Source organism: Tachyglossus aculeatus, chromosome 4 (genome assembly GCF_015852505.1).
Source record: "Tachyglossus aculeatus isolate mTacAcu1 chromosome 4, mTacAcu1.pri, whole genome shotgun sequence".
NCBI lineage: Eukaryota > Metazoa > Chordata > Mammalia > Monotremata > Tachyglossidae > Tachyglossus > Tachyglossus aculeatus.
The window spans coordinates 111,481,794-111,507,183 of NC_052069.1; the positions used below are offsets into that span (position 1 = coordinate 111,481,794).

The 25,390-nt window shown below is 50.4% G+C and overlaps 1 protein-coding gene and 1 non-coding gene across 2 annotated transcripts in view; one reads left to right on the plus strand and one right to left on the minus strand.

The window, feature by feature from the left end:
* Positions 1-25,390, minus strand: part of STKLD1 (serine/threonine kinase like domain containing 1) — a 49,605-nt gene that overhangs the window by 15,493 nt on the left and 8,722 nt on the right. The window contains exons 6-10 of the mRNA XM_038745476.1: positions 22,759-22,829; positions 20,784-20,899; positions 19,003-19,121; positions 18,716-18,879; positions 16,859-16,989 (exon numbers count right to left, since the gene is read on the minus strand). Coding sequence (XP_038601404.1) covers positions 16,859-16,989; positions 18,716-18,879; positions 19,003-19,121; positions 20,784-20,899; positions 22,759-22,829 — 601 coding nt within the window. The remainder of the gene's footprint in view (positions 1-16,858; positions 16,990-18,715; positions 18,880-19,002; positions 19,122-20,783; positions 20,900-22,758; positions 22,830-25,390) is intronic.
* Positions 23,341-23,478, plus strand: LOC119927979. Its single transcript, XR_005450941.1, has one exon. It is a non-coding gene; the product is annotated as a small nucleolar RNA SNORA7 (small nucleolar RNA).

The following is a 25,390-nucleotide window of genomic DNA, read 5'->3' on the forward strand; positions in this document are numbered from 1 at the left end:
TACAAGTTGGCAACATATAGAGACAGTCCCTACCCAACAGTGGGCTCACAGTCTAAAAGGGGAAATGGCAGCAAACCTTGGGACTCCCAGGCCCCTGCCCTAACCCTATGCAGCAGACAAATGGCATCATTATCAATCGTATTGATTGAGCGCTTACTGTGTGCAGAGCACTGTACTAAGAGCTTGGGAAATACAAGTTGGCAACATATAGAGACAGTCCCTACCCAACAGTGGGCTCACAGTCTAAAAGGGGAAATGGCAGCAAACCTTGGGACTCCCAGGCCCGTGCCCTAACCCCATGCAGCACACAAATGGCATCATTATCAATCGTATTTACTGAGCACTTACTGTTTGCAGAGCCCTGTACTAAGCGCTTTGGTAGTACAAGTTGGCAGCATATAGAGACAGTCCCTACCCAACAGTGGGCTCGCAGTCTAAAAGGGAAAATGGCAGCAAACCTTGTGACTCCCAGGCCCCTGCCCTAACCCTATGCAGCAGACAAATGGCATCATTATCAATCATATTGATTGAGTGCTTACTGTGTGCAGAGCACTGTACTAAGCGCTTGGGAAATACAAGTTGGCAACATATAGAGACATTCCCTACCGAACAGTGGGCTCGCAGTCTAAAAGGGAAAATGGCAGCAAACCTTGGGACTCCCAGGCCCCTGCCCTAACCCTATGCAGCAGACAAATGGCATCATTATCAATCATATTGATTGAGCGCTTACTGTGTGCAGAGCACTGTACTAAGCGCTTGGGAAATACAAGTTGGCAACATATAGAGACAGTCCCTACGAAACAGTGGGCTCACAGTCTAAAAGGGGAAATGGCAGCAAACCTTGTGACTCCCAGGCCCCTGCCCTAACCCTATGCAGCAGACAAATGGCAGCAAACCTTGGGACTCCCAGGCCCGTGCCCTAACCCCATGCAGCAGACAAATGGCATCATTATCAATTGTATTTATTGAGAGCTTATTGTGTGCAGAGCACTGTACTAAGCGCTTGGGAAGTACAAGTTGGCAACATATAGAGACAGTCCCTACCCAACAGTGGGCTCACAGTCTAAAAGGGGAAATGGCAGCAAACCTTGTGACTCCCAGGCCCCTGCCCTAACCTATGCAGCAGACAAATGGCAGCAAACCTTGGGACTCCCAGGCCCCTGCCCTAACCCTATGCAGCAGACAAATGGCAGCAAACCTTGGGACTCCCAGGCCCGTGCCCTAACCCCATGCAGCAGACAAATGGCATCATTATCAATCGTATTTATTGGGCGCTTACTGTGTGCAGAGCACTGTACTAAGCGCTTGGGAACTACAAGTTGGCAACATATAGAGACAGTCCCCACCCAACAGTGGGCTCACAGTCTAAAAGGAGAAATGGAAGCAAACCTTGTGACTCCCAGGCCCCTGCCCTAACCCTGTGAAGCAGACAAATGGCAGCAAACCTTGTGACTCTCAGGTCCGTGCCCTAGCCCTATGCAGCAGACAAATGGCATCATTATCAATCATATTGATTGAGTGCTTACTGTGTGCAGAGCACTGTAATAAGTGCTTGGGAAATACAAGCTGGCAACATATAGAGACAGTCCCTACGCAACAGTGGGCTCACAGTCTAAAAGGGGAAATGGCAGCAAACCTTGTGACTCCCAGGCCCCTGCCCTAACCCTATGCAGCAGACAAACGGCAGCAAGCCTTGTGACTCCCAGGCCCGTGCCCTAATACTATGCAGCAGAAAATTGGCAGTAAACCTTGGGACTCCCAGGCCCGTGCCCTAACCCCATGCAGTAGACAAATGGCATCATTATCAATCGTCTTTATTGAGCGCTTACTGTTTGCAGAGCACCGTACTAAGCGCTTGGGAAGTACAAGTTGGCAGCATATAGAGACAGTCCCTACCCAACAGTGGGCTCACAGCCTAAAAGGGGAAATGGCAGCAAACCTTGTGACTCCCAGGCCCCTGTCCTAACCCTATGCAGCAGACAAATGGCAGCAAACCTTGGGACTCCCAGGCCCGTGCCCTAACCCCATGCAGCAGACAAATGGCATCATTATCAATCGTATTTATTGGGCGCTTACTGTGTGCAGAGCACTGTACTAAGCGCTTTGGAAGTACAAGTTGGCAGCATATAGAGACAGTCCCTACCCAACAGTGGGCTCACAGTCTAAAAGGGGAAATGGCAGCAAACCTTGTGACTCCCAGGCCCCTGCCCTAACCCTATGAAGCAGACAAATGGCAGCAAACCTTGGGACTCCCAGGCCCCTGCCCAAACCCTATGCAGCAGACAAATGGCATCATTATCAATCGTATTGATTGAGCGCTTACTGTGTGCAGAGCACTGTACTAAGAGCTTGGGAAATACAAGTTGGCAACATATAGAGACAGTCCCTACCCAACAGTGGGCTCACAGTCTAAAAGGGGAAATGGCAGCAAACTTTGGGACTCCCAGGCCCGTGCCCTAATCCCATGCAGCAGACAAATGGCATCATTATCAATTGTATTTATTGGGCGCTTACTGAGTGCAGAGCACTGTACTAAGCGCTTGGGAGCTACAAGTTGGCAACATATAGAGACAGTCCCTACCCAATAGTGGGCTCACAGTCTAAAAGGGGAAATGGCAGCAAACCTTGTGACTCCCAGGCCCGTGCCCTAACCCTATGCAGCAGACAAATGGCAGTAAACCTTGTGACTCCCTGGCCCGTGCCCTAATCCTATGCAGCAGAAAATTGGCAGCAAACCTTGGGACTCCCAGGCCCGTGCCCTAACCCTATGCTGCAGACAAATGTCAGCAAACCTTGGGACTCCCAGGCCCGTGCCCTAACCCCATGCAGCAGATAAATGGCATCATTATCAATCGTATTTACTGAGCGCTTACTGTTTGCAGAGCACTGTACTAAGCGCTTTGGTAGTACAACTTGGCAGCATATAGAGACAGTCCCTACCCAACAGTGGGCTCGCAGTCTAAAAGGGAAAATGGCAGCAAACCTTGTGACTCCCAGGCCCGTGCCCTAACCCTATGCAGCAGACAAATGGCATCATTATCAATCATATTGATTGAGCGCTTACTGTGTGCAGAGCACTGTACTAAGCCCTTGGGAAATACAAGTTAGCAACATATAGAGACAGCCCCTACCCAACAGTGGGCTCACAGTCTAAATGGGGAAATGGCAGAAAACCTTGTGACTCCCAGGCTCGTGCCCTAACCCTATGCAGCAGACAAATGGCATCATTATCAATCATATTGATTGAGCGCTTACTGTGTGCAGAGCACTGTACTAAGCGCTTGGGAAGTACAAGTTGGCAGCATATAGAGACAGTCCCTACCCAACAGTGGGCTCGCAGTCTAAAAGGGAAAATGGAAGCAAACCTTGTGACTCCCAGGCCCCTGCCCTAACCCTATGCAGCAGACAAATGGCAGCAAACCTTGGGACTCCCAGGCCCGTGCCCTAACCCCAAGCAGCAGACAAATGGCATCATTATCAATCGTATTTATTGAGCGCTTACTGTTTGCAGAGCACTGTACTAAGCGCTTGGGAAGTACAAGTTGGCAGCATATAGAGACAGTCCCTACCCAACAGTGGGCTCGCAGTCTAAAAGGGAAAATGGAAGCAAACCTTGCGACTCCCAGGCCCCTGCCCTAACCCTATGAAGCAGACAAATGGCAGCAAACCTTGTGACTCCCAGGTCCGTGCCCTAGCCCTATGCAGCAGAAAAATGGCATCATTATCAATCAAATTGATTGAGCGCTTACTGTGTGCAGAGCACTGTACTAAGCGCTTGGGAAATACAAGTTGGCAACATATGGAGACAGTCCCTACCCAACAGTGGGCTCACAGTCTAAAAGGGGAAATGGCAGCAAACCTTGTGACTCCCAGGCCCGTGCCCTAACCCCTTGCAGCAGACAAATGGCAGCAAACCTTGGGACTCCCAGGCCCGTGCCCTAACCCCATGCAGCAGACAAATGGCATCATTATCAATTGTACTTATTGGGCGCTTCCTGTGTGCAGAGCACTGTACTAAGTGCTTGGGAAGTACAAGTTGGCAACATATAGAGACAGTCACTACCCAACAGTGGGCTCGCAGTCTAAAAGGGAAAATGGAAGCAAACCTTCTGACTCCCAGGCCCCTGCCCTAACCCTATGCAGCAGACAAATGTCAGCAAACCTTGGGACTCCCAGGCCCGTGCCCTAACCCCATGCAGCAGACAAATGGCATCATTATCAATCGTATTTATTGAGCGCTTACTGTGTGCAGAGCACTGTACTAAGCGCTTGGGAAGTACAAGTTGGCAGCATATAGAGACAGTCCCTACCCAACAGTGGGCTCGCAGTCTAAAAGGGAAAATGGCAGCAAACCTTGTGACTCCCAGGCCCCTGCCCTAACCCTATGCAGCAGACAAATGGCAGCAAACCTTGGGACTCCCTGGCCCGTGCCCTAACCCCATGCAGCAGACAAATGGGATCATTATCAATTGTATTTATTGAGAGCTTACTGTGTGCAGAGCACTGTACTAAGTGCTTGGGAAGTACAAGTTGGCAACATATAGAGACAGTCCCTACCCAACAGTGGGCTCGCAGTCTAAAAGGGAAAATGGAAGCAAACCTTGCGACTCCCAGGCCCCTGCCCTAACCCTATGAAGCAGACAAATGGCAGCAAACCTTGCGACTCCCAGGTCCGTGCCCTAGCCCTATGCAGCAGAAAAATGGCATCATTATCAATCAAATTGATTGAGCGCCTACTGTGTGCAGAGCACTGTACTAAGCGCTCGGGAAATACAAGTTGGCAACATATAGAGACAGTCCCTACCCAACAGTGGGCTCACAGTCTAAAAGGGGAAATGGCAGCAAACCTTGTGACTCCCAGGCCCGTGCCCTAACCCCTTGCAGCAGACAAATGGCAGCAAACCTTGGGACTCCCAGGCCCGTGCCCTAACCCCATGCAGCAGACAAATGGCATCATTATCAATTGTACTTATTGGGCGCTTACTGTGTGCAGAGCACTGTACTAAGTGCTTGGGAAATACAAGTTGGCAACATATAGAGACAGTCCCTACCCAACAGTGGGCTCGCAGTCTAAAAGGGAAAATGGAAGCAAACTTTGTGACTCCCAGGCCCCTGCTCTAACCCTATGCAGCAGACAAATGTCAGCAAACCTTGGGACTCCCAGGCCCGTGCCCTAACCCCATGCAGCAGACAAATGGCATCATTATCAATCGTATTTACTGAGCACTTACTGTTTGCAGAGCACTGTACTAAGCGTTTGGGAACAACAAGTTGGCAACGTATAGAGACAGTCCCTACCCAACAGTGGGCTCACAGTCTAAAAGGGGAAATGGCAGCAAAGCTTGCGACTCCCAGGCCCGTGCCCTAACCCTATGCAGCAGACAAACGGCAGTAAACCTTGTGACTCCCAGGCCCGTGCCCTAATCCTATGCAGCAGAAAATTGGCAGCAAACCTTGGGACTCCCAGGCCCGTGCCCTAACCCTATGCTGCAGACAAATGTCAGCAAACCTTGGGACTCCCAGGCCTGTGCCCTAACCCCATGCAGCAGACAAATGGCATCATTATCAATCGTTTTTACTGAGCGCTTACTGTTTGCAGAACCCTATACTAAGCGCTTTGGTAGTACAAGTTGGCAGCATATAGAGACAGTCCCTACCCAACAGTGGGCTCGCAGTCTAAAAGGGAAAATGGCAGCAAACCTTGTGACTCCCAGGCCCCTGCCCTAACCCTATGCAGCAGACAAATGGCATCATTATCAATCATATTGATTGAGTGCTTACTGTGTGCAGAGCACTGTACTAAGCGCTTGGGAAATACAAGTTGGCAACATATAGAGACAGCCCCTACCCAACAGTGGGCTCACAGTCTAAATGGGGAAATGGCAGAAAACTTTGTGACTCCCAGGCTCGTGCCCTAACCCTATGCAGCAGACAAATAGCATCATTATCAATCATATTGATTGAGCGCTTACTGTGTGCAGAGCACTGTACTAAGCGCTTGGGAAATACAAGTTGGCAACATATAGAGACAGTCCCTACCCAACAGTGGGCTCGCAGTCTAAAAGGGGAAATGGCAGCAAACCTTGCGACTCCCAGGCCCCTGCCCTAACCCCTTGCAGCAGACAAATGGGAGCAAACCTTGTGACTCCCAGGCCCCTGCCCTAACCCTATGCAGCAGACAAATGTCAGCAAACCTTGGGACTCCCAGGCCCGTGCCCTAACCCCATGCAGCAGACAAATGGCATCATTATCAATCGTATTTATTGAGAGCTTACTGTGTGCAGAGCACTGTACTAAGGGCTTGGGAAGTACAAGTTGGCAACATATAGAGACAGTCCCTACCCAACAGTGGGCTCGCAGTCTAAAACGGAAAATGGAAGCAAACCTTGTGACTCCCAGGCCCCTGCCCTAACCCTATGCAGCAGACAAATGTCAGCAAACCTTGGGACTCCCAGGCCCGTGCCCTAACCCCATGCAGCAAACACATGGCATCATTATCAATCGTATTTATTGAGCGCTTACTGTTTGCAGAGCACTGTACTAAGCGCTTGGGAAGTACAAGTTGGCAGCATATAGAGACAGTCCCTACCCAACAGTGGGCTCGCAGTCTAAAAGGGAAAATGGAAGCAAACCTTGTGACTCCCAGGCCCCTGCCCTAACCCTATGAAGCAGACAAATGGCAGCAAACCTTGGGACTCCCAGGCCCCTGCCCTAACCCTAGGCAGCAGACAAATGGCATCATTATCAATCACATTGATTGAGCGCTTACTGTGAGCAGAGCACTGTACTAAGTGCTTGGGAAATACAAGTTGGCAACATATAGAGACAGTCCCTACCCAACAGTGGGCTCACAGTCTAAAATGGGAAATGGCAGCAAACCTTGGGACTCCCAGGCCCCTGCCCTAACCCCATGCAGCAGACAAATGGCAGCAAACCTTGGGACTCCCAGGCCCGTGCCCTAACCCCATGCAGCAGGGAAATGGCATCATTATCAATCGTATTTATTGAGCGCTTACTGTTTGCAGAGCACGGTACTAAGCGCTTTGGAACTTCAAGTTGGCAGCATAGAGAGACAGTCCCTACCCAACAGTGGGCTCACAGTCTAAAAGGGAAAATGGCAGCAAACCTTGTGACTCCCAGGCCCCTGCCCTAACCCTATGCAGCAGACAAATGGCAGCAAACCTTGGGACTCCCTGGCCCGTGCCTTAACCCCAGGCAGCAGACAAATGGCATCATTATCAATCGTATTTATTGAGAGCTTACTGTGTGCAGAGCACTGTACTAAGCGCTTGGGAACTACAAGTTGGCAACATATAGAGACAGTCCCTACCCAACAGTGGGCTCACAGTCTAAAAGGGGAAATGGCAGCAAACCTTGTGACTCCCAGGCCCCAGGCCCCTGCCCTAACCCTATGCAGCAGACAAAGGGCAGCAAACTTTGTGACTCCCAGGCCCCTGCCCTAACCCTATGCAGCAGACAAATGGCAGCAAACCTTATGACTCCCAGGCCCGTGCCCTAACCCCATGCAGCAGACAAATGGCATCATTATCAATCGTATTTATTGGGCGCTTACTGTGTGCAGAGCACTGTACTAAGCGCTTGGGAACTACAAGTTGGCAACATATAGAGACAGTCCCTACCCAACAGTGGGCTCACAGTCTAAAAGGGGAAATGGCAGCAAACCTTGTCACTCCCAGGCCCATGCCCTAACCCTATGCAGCAGACAAAAGGCAGCAAACCTTGCGACTCCCAGGCCCGTGCCCTAATACTATGCAGCAGAAAACTGGCAGCAAACCTTGGGACTCCCAGGCCCGTGCCCTAACCCCATTCAGCAGACAAATGGCATCATTATCAATCGTATTTATTGAGCGCTTACTGTTTGCAGAGCACTGTACTAAGCGCTTGGGAAGTACAAGTTGGCAGCATATAGAGACAGTCCCTACCCAACAGTGGGCTCGCAGTCTAAAAGGGAAAATGGCAGCAAACCTTGTGACTCCCAGGCCCCTGCCCTAACCCTATGCAGCAGACAAATGGCAGCAAACCTTGGGACTCGCAGGCCCGTGCCCTAACCCCATGCAGCAGACAAATGGCATCATTATCAATCGTATTTATTGAGCGCTTACTGTGTGCAGAGCACTGTACTAAGCGCTTGGGAAGTACAAGTTGGCAGCATATAGAGACAGTCCCTACCCAACAGTGGGCTCACAGTCTAAAAGGGAAAATGGAAGCAAACCTTGTGACTCCCAGGCCCCTGCCCTAACCCTATGCAGCAGACAAATGGCATCATTATCAATCGTATTTATTGAGCGCTTACTGTGTGCAGAGCACTGTACTAAGAGCTTGGGAAATTCAAGTTGGCAACATACAGAGACAGTCCCTACCCAACAGTGGGCTCACAGTCTAAAAGGGGAAATGGCAGCAAACCTTGGGACTCCCAGGCCCGTGCCCTAACCCCATGCAGCAGACAAATGGCATCATTATCCATCGTATTTATTGGGCGCTTACTGTGTGCAGAGCACTGTACTAAGCGCTTGGGAACAACAAGTTGGCAACATATAGAGACAGTCCCTACCCAACAGTGGGCTCACAGTCTAAAAGGGGAAATGGCAGCAAACCTTGCGACTCCCAGGCCCGTGCCCTAACCCTATGCAGCAGACAAACGGCAGTAAACCTTGTGACTCCCAGGCCCGTGCCCTAATCCTATGCAGCAGAAAATTGGCAGCAAACCTTGGGACTCCCAGGCCCGTGCCCTAACCCTATGCTGCAGACAAATGTCAGCAAACCTTGGGACTCCCAGGCCCGTGCCCTAACCCCATGCAGCAGACAAATGGCATCATTATCAATCGTTTTTACTGAGCGCTTACTGTTTGCAGAACCCTGTACTAAGCGCTTTGGTAGTACAAGTTGGCAGCATATAGAGACAGTCCCTACCCAACAGTGGGCTCGCAGTCTAAAAGGGAAAATGGCAGCAAACCTTGTGACTCCCAGGCCCCTGCCCTAACCCTATACAGCAGACACATGGCATCTTTATCAATCATATTGATTGAGCGCTTACTGTGTGCAGAGCACTGTACTAAGCGCTTGGGAAATACAAGTTGGCAACATATAGAGACAGCCCCTACCCAATAGTGGGCTCACAGTCTAAATGGGGAAATGGCAGAAAACCTTGTGACTCCCAGGCTCATGCCCTAACCCTATGCAGCAGACAAATGGCATCATTATCAATCATTTTGATTGAGTGCTTACTGTGTGCAGAGCACTGTACTAAGCGCTTGGGAAATACAAGTTGGCAACATATAGAGACAGTCCCTACCCAACAGTGGGCTCGCAGTCTAAAAGGGAAAATGGCAGCAAACCTTGGGACTCCCAGGCCCCTGCCCTAACCCTATGCAGCAGACAAATGGCATCATTATCAATCATATTGATTGAGCGCTTACTGTGTGCAGAGCACTGTACTAAGCGCTTGGGAAATACAAGTTGGCAACATATAGAGACAGTCCCTACCCAACAGTGGGCTCACAGTCTAAAAGGGGAAATGGCAGCAAACCTTGTGACTCCCAGGCCCCTGCCCTAACCCTATGCAGCAGACATATGGCAGCAAACCTTGGGACTCCCAGGCCCCTGCCCTAACCCTATGCAGCAGACAAATGGCAGCAAACCTTGGGACTCCCTGGCCCGTGCCCTAACCCCATGCAGCAGACAAATGGCATCATTATCAATCGTATTTATTGAGAGCTTACTGTGTGCAGAGCACTGTACTAAGTGCTTGGGAAGTACAAGTTGGCAACATATAGAGACAGTCCCTACCCAACAGTGGGCTCAGAGTCTAAAAGGGGAAATGGCAGCAAACCTTGTGACTCCCAGGCCCCAGGCCCGTGCCCTAACCCTATGCAGCAGACAAAGGGCAGCAAACTTTGTGACTCCCAGGCCCCTGCCCTAACCCTATGCAGCAGACAAATGGCAGCAAACCTTATGACTCCCAGGCCCGTGCCCTAACCCCATGCAGCAGACAAATGGCATCATTATCAAACGTATTTATTGGGCGCTTACTGTGTGCAGAGCACTGTACTAAGCGCTTGGGAACTACAAGTTGGCAACATATAGAGACAGTCCCTACCCAACAGTGGGCTCACAGTCTAAAAGGGGAAATGGCAGCAAACCTTGTCACTCCCAGGCCCGTGCCCTAACCCTATGCAGCAGACAAATGGCAGCAAACCTTGGGACTCCCAGGCCCGTGCCCTAACCCCATGCAGCAGACAAATGGCATCATTATCAATCGTATTTATTGGGCGCTTACTGTTTGCAGAGCACTGTACTAAGCGCTTGGGAAGTACAAGTTGGCAGCATATAGAGACAGTCCCTACCCAACAGTGGGCTCGCAGTCTAAAAGGGAAAATGGAAGCAAACCTTGTGACTCCCAGGCCCCTGCCCTAACCCTATGAAGCAGACAAATGGCAGCAAACCTTGGGACTCCCAGGCCCCTGCCCTAACCCTAGGCAGCAGACAAATGGCATCATTATCAATCATATTGATTGAGCGCTTACTGTGAGCAGAGCACTGTACTAAATGCTTGGGAAATACAAGTTGGCAACATATAGAGACAGTCCCTACCCACCAGTGGGCTCACAGTCTAAAATGGGAAATGGCAGCAAACCTTGGGACTCCCAGGCCCGTGCCCTAACCCCATGCAGCAGACAAATGGCAGCAAACCTTGGGACTCCCAGGCCCGTGCCCTAACCCCATGCAGCAGGGAAATGGCATCATTATCAATCGTATTTATTGAGCGCTTACTGTTTGCAGAGCACTGTACTAAGCGCTTGGGAAGTACAAGTTGGCAGCATATAGAGAGAGTCCCTACCCAACAGTGGGCTCGTAGTCCAAAAGGGAAAATGGCAGCAAACCTTGTGACTCCCAGGCCCCTGCCCTAACCCTATGCAGCAGACAAATGTCAGCAAACCTTGGGACTCCCAGGCCCCTGCCCTAACCCCATGCAGCAGACAAATGGCATCATTATCAATCGTATTTATTGAGAGCTTACTGTGTGCAGAGCACTGTACTAAGTGCTTGGGAAGTACAAGTTGGCAACATATAGAGACAGTCCCTACCCAACAGTGGGCTCGCAGTCTAAAAGGGAAAATGGAAGCAAACCTTGTGACTCCCAGGCCCCTGCCCTAACCCTATGAAGCAGATAAATGGCAGCAAACCTTGTGACTTCCAGGCCCCTGCCCTAACCCTATGCAGCAGACAAATGGCAGCAAACCTTGGGACTCCCAGGCCCGTGCCCTAACCCCATGCAGCAGACAAATGGCATCATTATCAATTGTATTTATTGGGCGCTTACCGTGTGCAGAGCACTGTACTAAGCGCTTTGGAAGTACAAGTTGGCAGCATATAGAGACAGTCCCTAACCAACAGTGGGCTCGCAGTCTAAAAGGGAAAATGGCAGCAAACCTTGTGACTCCCAGGCCCCTGCCCTAACCCTATGCAGCAGACAAATGGCAGCAAACCTTGGGACTCCCAGGCCCCTGCCCTAACCCCATGCAGCAGACAAATGGCATCATTATCAATCGTATTTATTGAGAGCTTACTGTGTGCAGAGCACTGTACTAAGTGCTTGGGAAGTACAAGTTGGCAACATATAGAGACAGTCCCTACCCAACAGTGGGCTCGCAGTCTAAAAGGGAAAATGGAAGCAAACCTTGTGACTCCCAGGCCCCTGCCCTAACCCTATGAAGCAGATAAATGGCAGCAAACCTTGTGACTTCCAGGCCCCTGCCCTAACCCTATGCAGCAGACAAATGGCAGCAAACCTTGGGACTCCCAGGCCCGTGCCCTAACCCCATGCAGCAGACAAATGGCATCATTATCAATTGTATTTATTGGGCGCTTACCGTGTGCAGAGCACTGTACTAAGCGCTTTGGAAGTACAAGTTGGCAGCATATAGAGACAGTCCCTAACCAACAGTGGGCTCGCAGTCTAAAAGGGAAAATGGCAGCAAACCTTGTGACTCCCAGGCCCCTGCCCTAACCCTATGCAGCAGACAAATGGCAGCAAACCTTGGGACTCCCAGGCCCCTGCCCTAACCCCATGCAGCAGACAAATGGCATCATTATCAATCGTATTTATTGAGAGCTTACTGTGTGCAGAGCACTGTACTAAGTGCTTGGGAAGTACAAGTTGGCAACATATAGAGACAGTCCCTACCCAACAGTGGGCTCACAGTCTAAAAGGGGAAATGGCAGCAAACCTTGTGACTCCCAGGCCCCAGGCCCCTGCCCTAACCCTGTGCAGCAGACAAAGGGCAGCAAACTTTGTGACTCCCAGGCCCCTGCCCTAACCCTATGCAGCAGACAAATGGCAGCAAACCTTATGACTCCCAGGCCCGTGCCCTACCCCATGCAGCAGAGAAATGGCATCATTATCAATCGTATTTATTGGGCGCTTACTGTGTGCAGAGCACTGTACTAAGCGCTTGGGAACTACAAGTTGGCAACATATAGAGACAGTCCTTACCCAACAGTGGGCTCGCAGTCTAAAAGGGGAAATGGCAGCAAACCTTCTGACTTCCAGGCCCGTGCCCTAACCCCTTGCAGCAGACAAACGGCAGCAAACCTTGGGACTCCCAGGCCCGTGCCCTAATCCTATGCAGCAGAAAATTGGCAGCAAACCTTGTGACTCCCAGGCCCGTGCCCTAACCCCATGCAGCAGACAAATGTCAGCAAACCTTGTGACTCCCAGGCCCGTGCCGTAACCCTATACAGCAGACAAATGGCAGCAAACCTTGGGACTCCCAGGCCCGTGCCCTAATCCTATGCAGCAGAAAATTGGCAGCAAACCTTGGGACTCCCAGGCCCGTGCCCTGTCCCCATGCTATACTGCTTATCTATCGATGGTTAGCTATTGATCTCTGCTATTTATTGAGCGCTAGCTTGCTTTGTGGAGAGCCCTGTCCTAACGCTCGGGAGGGTACACTCCAACAGAGTTGGTAGATGGGACCCCTGCCCACAAGGAGTTTAGAGGAGGGGTTGGGCGTTAAAAACCGATTATTGGATTGGTTTCATCACACCCCATAGACAAACGTTTTCAGTCAATGCCTGCCGATGACAAAGTAAGAAATCATCTTTAGGAGGTGTGAAGATGGAGCCATCTAGTCTCGGCTTGCTACCGCTTCAGCAGAACCCTTTCATTTTGGCCTCATGATGGCTTCTGCTTCATGAAGCAGCTTCTCCCCCTCGTCCCCCTCTCCATCCCCCTCATCTTACCTCCTTCCCTTCCCCACGGCACCTGTATACATGTATATATGTTTGTACAGATTTATTACTCTATTTATTTTACTCTATTTTATTTTGTTAGTATGTTTGGTTTTGTTCTCTGTCTCCCCCTACTGGACTGAAACTCTACTGGATTAAGCGCTTGGGAGAGTACACTCCACAGAGTTGGTAAACGTGTTCCCTGCCCACAAGGAACCTACAATCTAGTCAAAGGCATCAGATGATAGTAATCGTAGTATCTGTTAAGCGCTTACTACGTGCCGGGCACTGTACTAAGTGCTGGGGTGGATACAAGCAAATCGGGTTGGACACAGTCCCTGTCCCCAGTGGGGATCACAGTCTTAATCCCCATTTTAAACGAGGTAACTGGGGACCAGAAAAGTGAAGTCCCCCCTCTAGACGGTAAACCCGTGGTGAACAGGGATTGTCTCTCTATTGCCGTACTGTACTTCCCAAGCGCTTAGTACAGTGCTCTGCACACAGTAAGTGCTCAATAAATACGACTGAATGAATGAATGAAGTGACTTGCCCAGAGTAATACGGCAGACACGGTGGCTGAGCTAATCAGATCGGACACAGTCCCTGTCCCACGTGGGGCTCCCAGTCTTAATCCCCATTTTACAGATGAGGTAACGGAGGCCCAGAGAAGTGAAGTGGCTAGCCCAAAGTCACACAGCAGACAAGTGGTGGAACCGGGATTAGAATCAGGTCCTCTGACCCCCAGGCTCAGGGCTCCTAGGGCTATTTCTACGAAGTCACACTGCTTCCACGCTGACTGATTGATGCGATGCAGGCAAGCATGAGAGCAACTGTTCGTGTCAAAAAATGCCAGCTCCAGGCAGCTTGGATTAAGAAGCATTGGATTGAGAAGCAGCGTGGCTCAGTGGAAAGAGCATGGGCTTTGGAGTCAGAGGTCGTGGGTTCAAATCCCGGTTCCGCCAATTGTCAGCTGTGTGACTTTGGGCGAGTCACTTCACTTCTCTGAGCCTCAGTTCCCTCATCTGTAAAATGGGGATGAAGACTGTGAGCCCCCCGGGGGGACAACCTGATCACCTTGTAACCTCCCCATTCATTCACTCATTTAATCGTATTTATTGAGCGCTTATTAGTACAGTGCTCTGCACATAGTAAGCGCTCAATAAATACAATTGATGATGATGATGATGCAGAGCACTGTATTAAGCGCTTGGGAAGTACAAGTTGGCAACACAGAGAGATGGTCCCTACCCAAGAGTGGGCTCACAGTCTAGAAGGGGGAGACAGAGAACAAAACAAAACATATTAACAGAGTAAAATAAATAGAATAAATATGTACAAATAAAATAAATCAATAAATAGAGTAATAAATACGTACAAACATATATACATACATACAGGTGCTGTGGGGAAGGGAAGGATGCAAGGTGGGGGGGATGGAGAGGGGGAGGAGAACAGTGCTTTGCACAGAGTAAGCGCTTAATAAACGCCATCATTATTATTCTCTGTCTCCCCCTTCTAGACTGTGAGCCCACTGTTGAGTAGGTACCGTCTCTATATGTTGCCAACTTATACTTCCCAAGCGCTTAGTACAGTGCTCTGCACACAGTAAGCGCTCAATAAATACGATTGAATGAATGAAGGAATTATTATATTATTATTAATAAAACTGGCTTTTCCCGCCCAATAGCTCACTGGCTTCCTGTTTGGTGAATGTCCATAGCATCCTCCAGCTGTTTGGAGGATCCGAGGTCATCCCGTCAATCCTCTGCCTCCAGGCCGGACTGTAGCGGATCTGACTTAGGAGGAGGTTCCTGGACCTTAAAGAGGGAGCTTTCACAATCCATTCCGGATTTACACCGCCCGGATCGACAGAAAGGTTTTTCAGGTTAGGTAACCTGCCTCTTTAGGCGGCAACTGTGGCCCATTTCCTCTTGCCGTGGAAACGGAGGGCCGAAGGGGAAGCAGGAAGTTTGCTGTAGATTTGTTTTGGCAGCTTGCCATTTCAGAGGCGGATGGGCCCGGTCCGTGCCGTCCAAGAGGAGTGAGGGATGATGCAGTGACTCGGTTGGTTTCCTCCATAGAGACGCCACAGGCAGATCATTCAAACCCTATCTTCTAAACTGTGAGCCCGCTGTTGGGTAGGGACCGCCAACGTCCTCAGCACTGCCTTCCCACAAAGGGGAGCAGGAGAGGCAACAGATGGTTAAAGGGCAGGGAACGTTTCTGCTAATTCTGTTGGTTTCTTCTCTCCCGAACGCTTAGTACAGTGTTCTGCGCAGGGTAAGCACTCAATCAATACTACTGATTGATTGATTGGGATCTATTTATTGGCCAGTCTCCCCATCCAACAGTCCCCTCCCCCTTCTAGACTGTGAGCCCGTTGTTGGGTAGGGACCGTCTCTATATGTTGCCAACTTGTAGTTCCCAAGCGCTTAGTACAGTGCTCTGCACACAGTAAGCGCTCAATAAATATGATTGAATGAATGAATGAATGGCACCCTCCCTGCGTACCCTGGGAAGCAGAAAGGTAAGTTCATGGGATGAACCTTCCTCTGTGACCTCAGAAAACTTGGCACAGCCCCATGAGGGACTGGTAATAATAATAATAATAACAATGATAACGATAATGATAATGATAGTAATAATAATAATGGCATTTAAGTGCTTACTACATGCAAAGCACTGTTCTAAGCGCTGGGGGGATACAAAGTGATCACATTGTCCCACGTGGGGCTCACAGTCTTCATCCCCATTTTACAGATGAGGTGACTGAGGATCAGAGAAGTTAAGTGACTTGCCCAAGGTCACACAGCATACTGATAGTATTTGTAAAGCGCTTACTATGTGCCGAGCACTGTTCTAAGCACTGGGGTAGACACAAGGTGATCAGGTTGTCCCACGTGGGGCTCACAGTCTTAATTCCCATTTTACAGGTGAGGTAACTGAAGCACAGAGAAGTTAAGCGAATTGCCCAAGATCAATCAATCAATCATATTTACTGAGCGCTTACTGTGTGCAGAGCACTGTACTAAGCGCTTGGGAAGTACAAGTTGGCAACATATAGAGACAGTCCCTACCCAACAGTGGGCTCACAGTCTAAAATCACACAGCAGACAAGTGGCAGAGTGGGGACTAGAACCCGTGACTTCTGACTCCCAAGCCTGGGTTCTTTCCACTGCTTCTCTTGTATCTACCCCAACTCTTAGCACAGTGCCTGGCACATAGTAAGCGCTTAACAGGTAGCATACAAAAAACCCTAGTCAGAGGCCAGGCTGCGTTGGGTTTCACCAGCTCTACAGGTGCTTCCCCCTCCTCAGGACCAGTGGGTAGGGCTGGCTTCAAACATCCGCCACCCTGGGATGGGGAAAAAAGCAATATTTGCCCCCGCCTAGGGTGGGAACCCGAGGTGAGCATTGTACTGGGCCCACAGCGAAGCATACTAACGCCCGAACTCCAAAACCCAGAGTGTCCTTCCAGAGGATCCCCTAGCCCCTCACCGTTCTTCCCACGCAATGTGTTCCCCCTCCCAGGTCTCTGTTCACATGGGTGTCACTCCCACCCAGGGCTGCTCCCTCGCTCTCTCCTCCACCGCCCACCTCCGCGTTACCTAAGATGTTGGCGGGCCCTCCTCCCAGGAGCGTGTCTATGATGGCAGGAGGCAAACTCTGCCTGTACGAAGAGAGAGACGAGCCCGCCGCCTTCAAGCCTTCTTGAACGTAGGGCTCTTTCAACAGTTTCCTAAGGAAGCAAGGGAAGGCCAATTTGTACTTCCCAAGCGCTTAGTACAGTGCTCTGCACATAGTAAGCGCTCAATAAATATGATTGATGATGATGATGATGATGATGACGGAGCCCCACAGGTCTGCTCAGGTCTCCGGCCGTGTGCGACGGGCGCTCCCCGGCCTCTTCAGATCGGGGTGGGGGGATCGGTGGGAGGGTGGGATCGACCTTATTAAATACTTACTATGTGCCAAGCACTGCTCTAAATGCTAGGGTGGAAACAAGTTAATCAGGTGGGATATAGTCCCCGTCCCACTTGGGGCTCACACTCTTAATCCCCACTGTATAGGTGAGGTCACTGAGGGCCCTGAGAATAATAATAATAATGATAGCGTTTATTAAGTGCTTACTATGTGCAAAGCACTGTTCGAAGCGCTGGGGAAGTTAACAAGGTGATCAGGTTGTCCCACGGGGGGCTCACAGTCTTCATCCCCATTTTACAGATGAGGGAACTGAGGCCCAGAGAAGTGAAGTGACTTGCCCAAAGTCACAGAGCTGATAAGTGGTGGAGCCGGGATTTGAACCCATGACCTCTGACTCCAAAGCCCGGGCTCTTTCCACCGAGCCACGCTGCTTCTCCAAGAAGTGAAGCGACCAAGGGCGAAGACACACGGTAGACACGGGGCAGAGTCGGGATTAGAATCCAGGTCCTTCTGGGTTCTAGTCCTGGCTCAGCCACTTACTTCACTTCTCTGGGCCTCAGATTCCTCATCTGTAAAATGGGAATCAAATACCTGTCCTTCCTCCTGCTTAGACTGGGGCTGACCTGGCTATCTACCCCAGCGCTTAGTATGGTACTTGGCACAAAGGAAGCACTCTAACCAATAGTATTTTCGTCCTCCATATCCTCCACTCGATATCCTCACTGGGCAGCGAAGCCTGATGCCCAAGCGCTTAGTACAGTGCTCTGCCCACAGTAAGCGCTTAATAAATACGATCGAATGAATGAATGAACGCTCCGTCGGTTCTGCGAGGGCCATGTAATTTCGCAAGCAAAGAACTGGGCAACGTCCCAAGGTGCCATTAGGAGAGTCTATGGAAAGAGGCCGGTTCTCTGGCCTGTCGTTCAATCAATCAGTGGTATATATGGAAGCTCATTTTGTATTGCACTCTCCCAAGCGCTTAGTACAGCGCTCTGCACGTAGTAGGCACTCAATAAATACCATTGGTTATCAATAATAATAATAATAATTGTGGTATTTGTTATTATGTGCCCGGCGATGGGACCCAAATAAGCAAATCGGTCGGACTCAGACACGGGGCTCACGGTCTTCATCCCCATTTGACAGATGAGGTGACTGAGGCCCAGAGAAGTGAAGTGACTTGCCCAAGGTCACACAGCAGACGAGTGGCAGAGCTGGGACTGAAAGCCATGTCCTTCTGACTCCGGCCCGTGCTCTATTCACTAGGACACGCGGATTGACTGATTGAGCTCTTATTATGTGCAAAGTACCATACAAAGCGCTTGGGAGGGTAAAAAAAGACAAAATTAGCACAGACGTTCCCTGATCAAAATGAGCTTACAGTCTAGAGTGGGAGACAGGCCTTAATATAAATACAATATAAAGACTTTATAATGTACAATTTAAAGATATAGATATATAAGTCCTCTGGTGCCTCCTGCAAAGCCGGGAAAGGCAAAAGGAAGCAGAGCCCGGGTTTTCTCCACGATCCCAGAGCCCACCTCAATGAGATTCTCTCATCGGGCGCAACCCGGAGCATCATTGGCAAAAGAGTGGCGAGAGCGTCGGCGTCCGCAACGTGTACGCGCTTCATTTTGGTCAAAGGGGTCTCTAACTTCCCGGAATCTGTCCGGATGTCCTGCAGTAATTTCACTGCATCTGCTTTCTGAGAAAAAGAGAGAGAGAGGGAGAAAGAAAGAAAACAGCCAGAGCTGTAGTCAGGTTCCTTCCTCAGCGAACGGCTCAAAAGCACCGGGGAGAGGCCTGGGGCCCTCAGACGGTGACTCACTTTCAGAAAGGAGCAGGTAGCCATCTCTAACAGGATGCAACCGAGAGACCAGATATCAGATTTCTCACTGAATGAGAACTCGAGCGCTTCGGGAGACATCCAGGATTTATGGGCTGGCTCTGTTGGGAAAAAGGACCCAGGGGAGTTGGATCGCGACGGAGGTTGGGTGGGGGCCTCTCTCCGGCCCAGAAGGACGGAATCATCAGCCTCCGCTGCCCTCACAGCTGGAAGCAAAACCCTTTTGTGAAGTCCTCTCCCCGTCCGGTCCGAGAGGCAGGGACTCCATCTCCCCCTTTTAGACTGTGAGCCCACTGGTGGGTAGGGACTATCTCTATATGTTGCCAACTTGTACTTCCCAAGCGCTTAGTACAGTGCTCTGCACACAGTAAGCGATCAATAAATACGATTGATTGATTGATTGATCTCCCCACCCCCATGGGAGGCCGCGGGCAGGACCGATCCAGACCCGACCAAAAGAGTTCACCTTGAAGGAGATCAATCAATCAATCGATCGCATTTATTGAGCACTTACTATATGCAGAGCACTGTACTAGGCATTTGGGAGAGTATAGCACAACAGAATTAGCAGGCACATTCTCTGCCCATAAAGAGCTTATAGTCTAGAGATCAACCTCATGGACTGTGGGCCTTCGAGGGACAGGGTTCGTGTCTAATATGTGCCAGGCACTGCGCTAAGCACTGGGGTAGATACAAGGTAATCGGGTTGGACACAGTCCATGTTCCACGCGGGGTTCACGCTCTTCATCCCTGTTTTACAGAGGAGGGAACTGAGGCACAGAGAAGTGAAGTGACTGGCCCAAGGTCACACAACGGACAAATGATGGAGCTGGGATTAGAACCTGGGTCCTCCTACTCCCAGGCTCAGCCTCTTTCCACGAGGCAGCCTGCTTCTCGTGTTTCCATCTGGGTACTCTTCCCCAGCATTTACTACGGTGCTCTGCACACAGTAAGAGCTTGGTCAGCGCTTGTCTGCTCGTGACCTGGGGCAAATCACTTATCTTCTCTGTGCCTCATTTACCTCATCCGTAAAATGATGATGCTGATGATATTTGTTAAGTGCTTACTGTGTGCCAGGCACCGTACTAAGCGCTGGGGTGGATAGGAGCAAATCAGATGGACGCAATCTGTCCCACATGGGGCTCAGAAGAGGGAACAAAGGCACGGAGAAGTGAAGTGACTTGCCCAAGGTCACACAGCGGACAAATGGCAGAGCTGGGATTAGGAGCCTTCTGGCTCCCAGGCTTGTGCCGTAGCCACCACGCCATGCTGCTTCTCTGTGGGAATTACGACTACGATCCCTAAGTGAGACAGGAACACCTGGTATCTATCCCAGCGCGTTAGCACGATGCTCTGCACACAGGAAGCCCTTAATGAGCATTATTTCTACTCTCCTCCTGGGGATTGCAAGGACTCAAGAATCCCCAATGTCCTCAGGCGGCACTCCCCGGGGCACAGCGGAATCTCTGCCAGGTTGCCCACAGCCCTGGCGCCGCGTATCGGTGCCGCTTCCACCCTGCGGCCACCCTCCCGCCCTCTTGGGAAAGCTCTCTGGCCTTCTGCCATCTGACACATGAGAACTTCCCGGTAGCTAGGAAAGAGGCTGGACGCCACTTTAGGGAACAACTAATACCCACCCCCTGATTGCTAGATTGATTGATTGGCTACCCACCCCCTGATTGCTAGATTGATTGCTTGGCTACCCACCCCCTGATTGCTAGATTGATTGATTGGCTACCCACCCCCTGGAATGACCTCAATACCTTCTTCCACTCTGATCTTCCATTTTGCCTCATCGCACATCAGCGTGCTAAAGCCGAAGTCTCCCAGCAAGAAGTTGTTTTCCTCATCTACGAGGATATTTGTTGGCTTAAGGTTTCTAAAGACAGAGAGATCCATTTTTTTTTTTGAAGGGGGAATACTTTCATCGGTAAACTCGTAAACTCAGTACACACACACACAACCGCTTAAACAGGTATCTGAAAATGCAATGACTTTTCCTCTTTCACACAGAGAAGGGGCGTGACCTCAGTGGAAAGAGCAAGGGCCTGGGTGTCAAAAGGACCCGGGTTCCAGCTCTGGCTCTGCCGCTTCCCTGCTGTGTGACCTTGGGCAAGTCATTTCACTTCTCTGGGTCCCGGTTCCCTCATCTGTAAAATTTAGACTGTGAGCCCCATGCGAGGCACGGACTGTGTCCAACCTGATTACCTCATATCTACCCCCGCACTTAGTACCGTGCCTGGCACACGGTAGGCGCTTAACGAACACAGTTTAAAAAAAGAACCACGCCAGATTCAGGAAATGCCGTCCCAGAAACCCACTCACTGAGTCCCCAAGAAGTTGCTACCTCGCAGCTTTTTCAACCCTGGAAATACAAGTCGTTTCCTGAAAACTCAGCGTGGTTAGAACTCTTCAAATCGCTTACAGCAGTAAATAATGCCGCATTAGTCCCCGAGGCCACGGGCTACATGAGGCTTAATAATCAGTCTGGTTATGATGCCTGTTATCTGCTTCCATTTCTGCCCTTTAGAATGATCTGCGTCGTCAGCTCAGCCTTTGCGCAGAAATCCCTAGGAAGCACAATGACTCAAGATTCAAAGGTGACGCTGAAATCTGCTAATAAATGATTACTGAAATCTGCTAATCTTCCCCGACTGGAGAACGTTTCTTCCGTGGGTTGGCGGGGGGGCCGACACCGGAGTAGTCCAATTCTTTGTGATTTAAAGGCTGACAAGCAAAGATTGGCAGGTGCCTAAAATTGGCCATGCCACCAAAGAAAAGTCAATCACCAGAGCCAAACGGCAACAAAATATTCTGTTGGGCTTTTTCCATGGACTTTCATGACGCTCGGTACGATTCGTGCGTTGTTACTCTTTTTCTATATATAAAAAAAAATTAAATGAAAAAGTTGTCTTTTTGACGTCTGCGTGTGGTGGAAGGTGTATCCTAAGGGGGATTTGTCCAACTGAATCTTCCTCATGATGATGACGATGATTGTAATAATTGCAGTACTTGTTAAGCGCTTACTATATGCTGAGCACTGAAGTGAAGCCCTGTTGTGAGTCCAAGATAATCAGGTCAGACACAGTCCCTGTCCCCACACCTGACAACCTGATCACCCTGTATCCTCCCCAGTGCTTAGAACAGTGCTTTGCACATAGGAAGCGCTTAACAAATGCCAATTATTATTATTATGGGGTTCACAGTCTAAGGTAGAGGGAGAACGGGTATCAATAACCCCATTTTTCAGATGAGGGAACCGGGGCACAGAGAAGTTAAGCAACTTGCCCAAGATCACATAGCAGGCAGGTGGTGGATCCGGGATTGGAACCCAGGTCTCCAGACTCCCAGGCCCACTAGGCCGTCCTCTTTCTCTGTGGATCCTTCTCTGGGGAACTTTTCTCCGCTCAGTAACATTCCTCCCAGCAAAAATGTTTGACCCCAGCCCCCTGGGCTTAAACTGAAGAGGACTCCAGGACCTCCTCTGAGATTAGTGTCTCTTGGTTCAAATCAAGTGTTTTTATTTCTCAAGCGGATTCTACCTCAGCGAACGCTCTGTTAGCTTTGTGGTCTCTCTGTCACCCGCTCTAGACTGTGGCCAGATAAAGTCTCCATCCAATCAATAAAGATGGGTCCAGCCTCCTTTCCTAGCCCGGGCCGCCCTTTGGGGCAAGCAGCTCTTGACTGTGGCGATCCTTTGGCGATGCCCTCCCTCCGAGAAGCACGTCTCCCCGATACCTGTGGAGGAGATTTTGACGGTGCAGGAAGACTAAAGTGTCCATCACTTGCCCCAGGAATTTCTTCACCACCTGCCGAAAGAGAGGCGTTGTGGGGAGGGGAGAAGCAGAGAGGCTTAGTGGCTAGAGCACGGGACTGGGAGTCGGAAGGATCTGGGTTCTAATCCCGGCTCCGCCACTTGTCTGCTGTGTGACCTCGGGCAAGTCATTTCACTTCTCTGGGCTTCAGTCACCTCACCTGTAAAATGGGGATTAAGACTGTGAGTCTCATCTGGGGCAGGGGACGTGTTCAACCTGATTACCTTGTATCTAGCCCAGCGCTTAGTAAGCGCTTAACAAGTACCATAATTATTATTATTATTCAGATAGCGGTTTCCCTCTCTGGGGTCCACTCTGGCCCAAATCCCTTGGGTTCAACTGGTAAACAGAGCAGACCAGGGCCTCTCTGAGAAGGTGCGTGCCTATCGGCAGAGAACTTTAAGGAGCTGGACTGATCTACAGAGCCAAGGACCTTGTGAAGACTGAGCTCATTCTACATCATGTATTCATAATAATAACAATAATTGCGGTATCTATTAAAGACCCCCTCTCAGGGCCGCACCTGGAGAGTTTCCAGGACTCTACCAGTCTCGACTACAGGAAGGTGAGTCAAGCAGAGGCCCAACCATTCCACTCCTAGCTTGGGAAGTGGCTAGCGAGTGGAAGGCAATCTGTTACAAGTCAAAAATCCCCCGTGCTGGGCAGCAGCGGCACGGGAGAGAGTCGAGGGCGGAGACTCTACTGCATAGAAGGAGGCAATGGGAAACCGCTTCTTTTTTTTGATCAAGAAAACTCTCTGGATCCACTACCAGAACGATTGCAGGTGGAGGTGGGGCGTTCTGGGAGAGATGTGTCCGTGGCGTTGCTATGAATCAGAGACGACTCGACAGCATAAGACAAAAGTTCTGTTGGGAGCTTAATATCTGCCAGGCACTGTACTAAATCCTGGGGCGAATACAAGCCAATCAGGTTAGAGATACAGTCCCTGTCCCACACGGTGCTCACGATCTTCATCCCCCTTTTAGAGATAAGGTAACTGAGGCACGGAGAAGCCCAACATCACACAGCAGACAAGGGGAAGAGCTGGGATTAAAACCCAGTTCTTCCTGATTCCCAGGCCCGTGCTCTACCCACTAGGCCACGTTGCTTCTCAATTGGATTAATGTCTGTCTCCCCCTCTAGACTGCAAGCTCCTTGTGGACAGGGAACGTGGCTACCGACTCTATAATACTGTGCTCCCCAAATGCTTAGTTCAGTGCTCCACGCACAGTAAGCGCTCAATAAATACGATTGGTTGATTATCACATCCTCACCCTCCTTCAAGTTTTACTTACTGTTCCATGGGGCCTCAGTTGGCCCGGAATAAACTGGACCCTCCCTGAGTCTACGAAGCTAGGGTTTCACCTCCCTGTCACCCAACCTGGGGGAAACAGCAGGGTAGGTAATGGACCCATTATACAGGTAGATGCTTAGGCCTCTGGCGCCGGGTATGGCCTCGGCCAGCCCAGGTCATCAAACGTCAGAACCACTGCTTCCCATCCACCCACCATGACACAGAGATTTCGCTCTGGAACCGCTCTGGCGGAAAAGCGATCTTTCCTTCATCTTCCCTCTCCCCGCAGCCCGGTCTGAATCCACAGTGGAGAACACAGAACGGGTGTGGCTGTCTGGCACCCTGGTAACAACTCCCCAGATTTTTCCGTATCTACGGCTACCTGCCTTTACCCCAACCCAGCTCTCTCATACAACCCACGTACTCAATCTGTCGCTCAATCCTAAAGGTTCAATTATCACAACGCCGCTAAAATCCACCCTTTCCCCTCCATCCAGACTGCTACCACGTTAACGGCACTTATCCTTTCCACAGCCATAATTTATTTATGTCAATGTCTGCCTCCCCCTCTAGGTCGGAAGCTCGTTGAGGGCAGGGAACGAGACTACCGATTCTGCTACAGTCTACTTTCCTAAGAGCTTAGTGCAGTGCCCCTGCCCACAGTAAGTGCTCAATAGATACAACCGATTAATTGATACAGAACTCAGGAGGCCTGATGCTTATCCCCTTCTCTGACCATTTTGCAGTTCAGAAACAGTGTCTTCCAGAGAGGGTAGAGGAAGAAGTAAAATTGAAGACAAGAGGTCTCAGCGGATCTTTCAGGGACCGCTTTTCTGTTTCTTACTACCACCCAGCCCGCGCAACTCACTCTTACTCTAATGTCAACCTACTCGCTGTACCTTGATCTCATCTATCTGGCTGCCGACCTCTCTGCCACATCCTGCCTCAGGCCTGGAGTCCCCTCCCCCTTTCATACCCGACAAACCACCGTTCTCCCCACCTTCAAAGCCTTATTAAAATCACGTCTTCTCCGAGAGGCCTTCCCCAATTAAACACTCATTTCCCTTACTCCCTCTCTCTTCCACGTCACCTAAGCACTTAGATCTGTATCCTTTAAGTACTTGCTATTCACCCCACCTTCAGCCCCCCAGCACTTATGTAATAGATCCGTGATTGATTTTAACGTCCGTCTCCCCCTCTAGACCGTAAGCTCCTTGTGGGCAGGGAATGTGCCTATTAACTCTGCTGAATTGTACTCTCC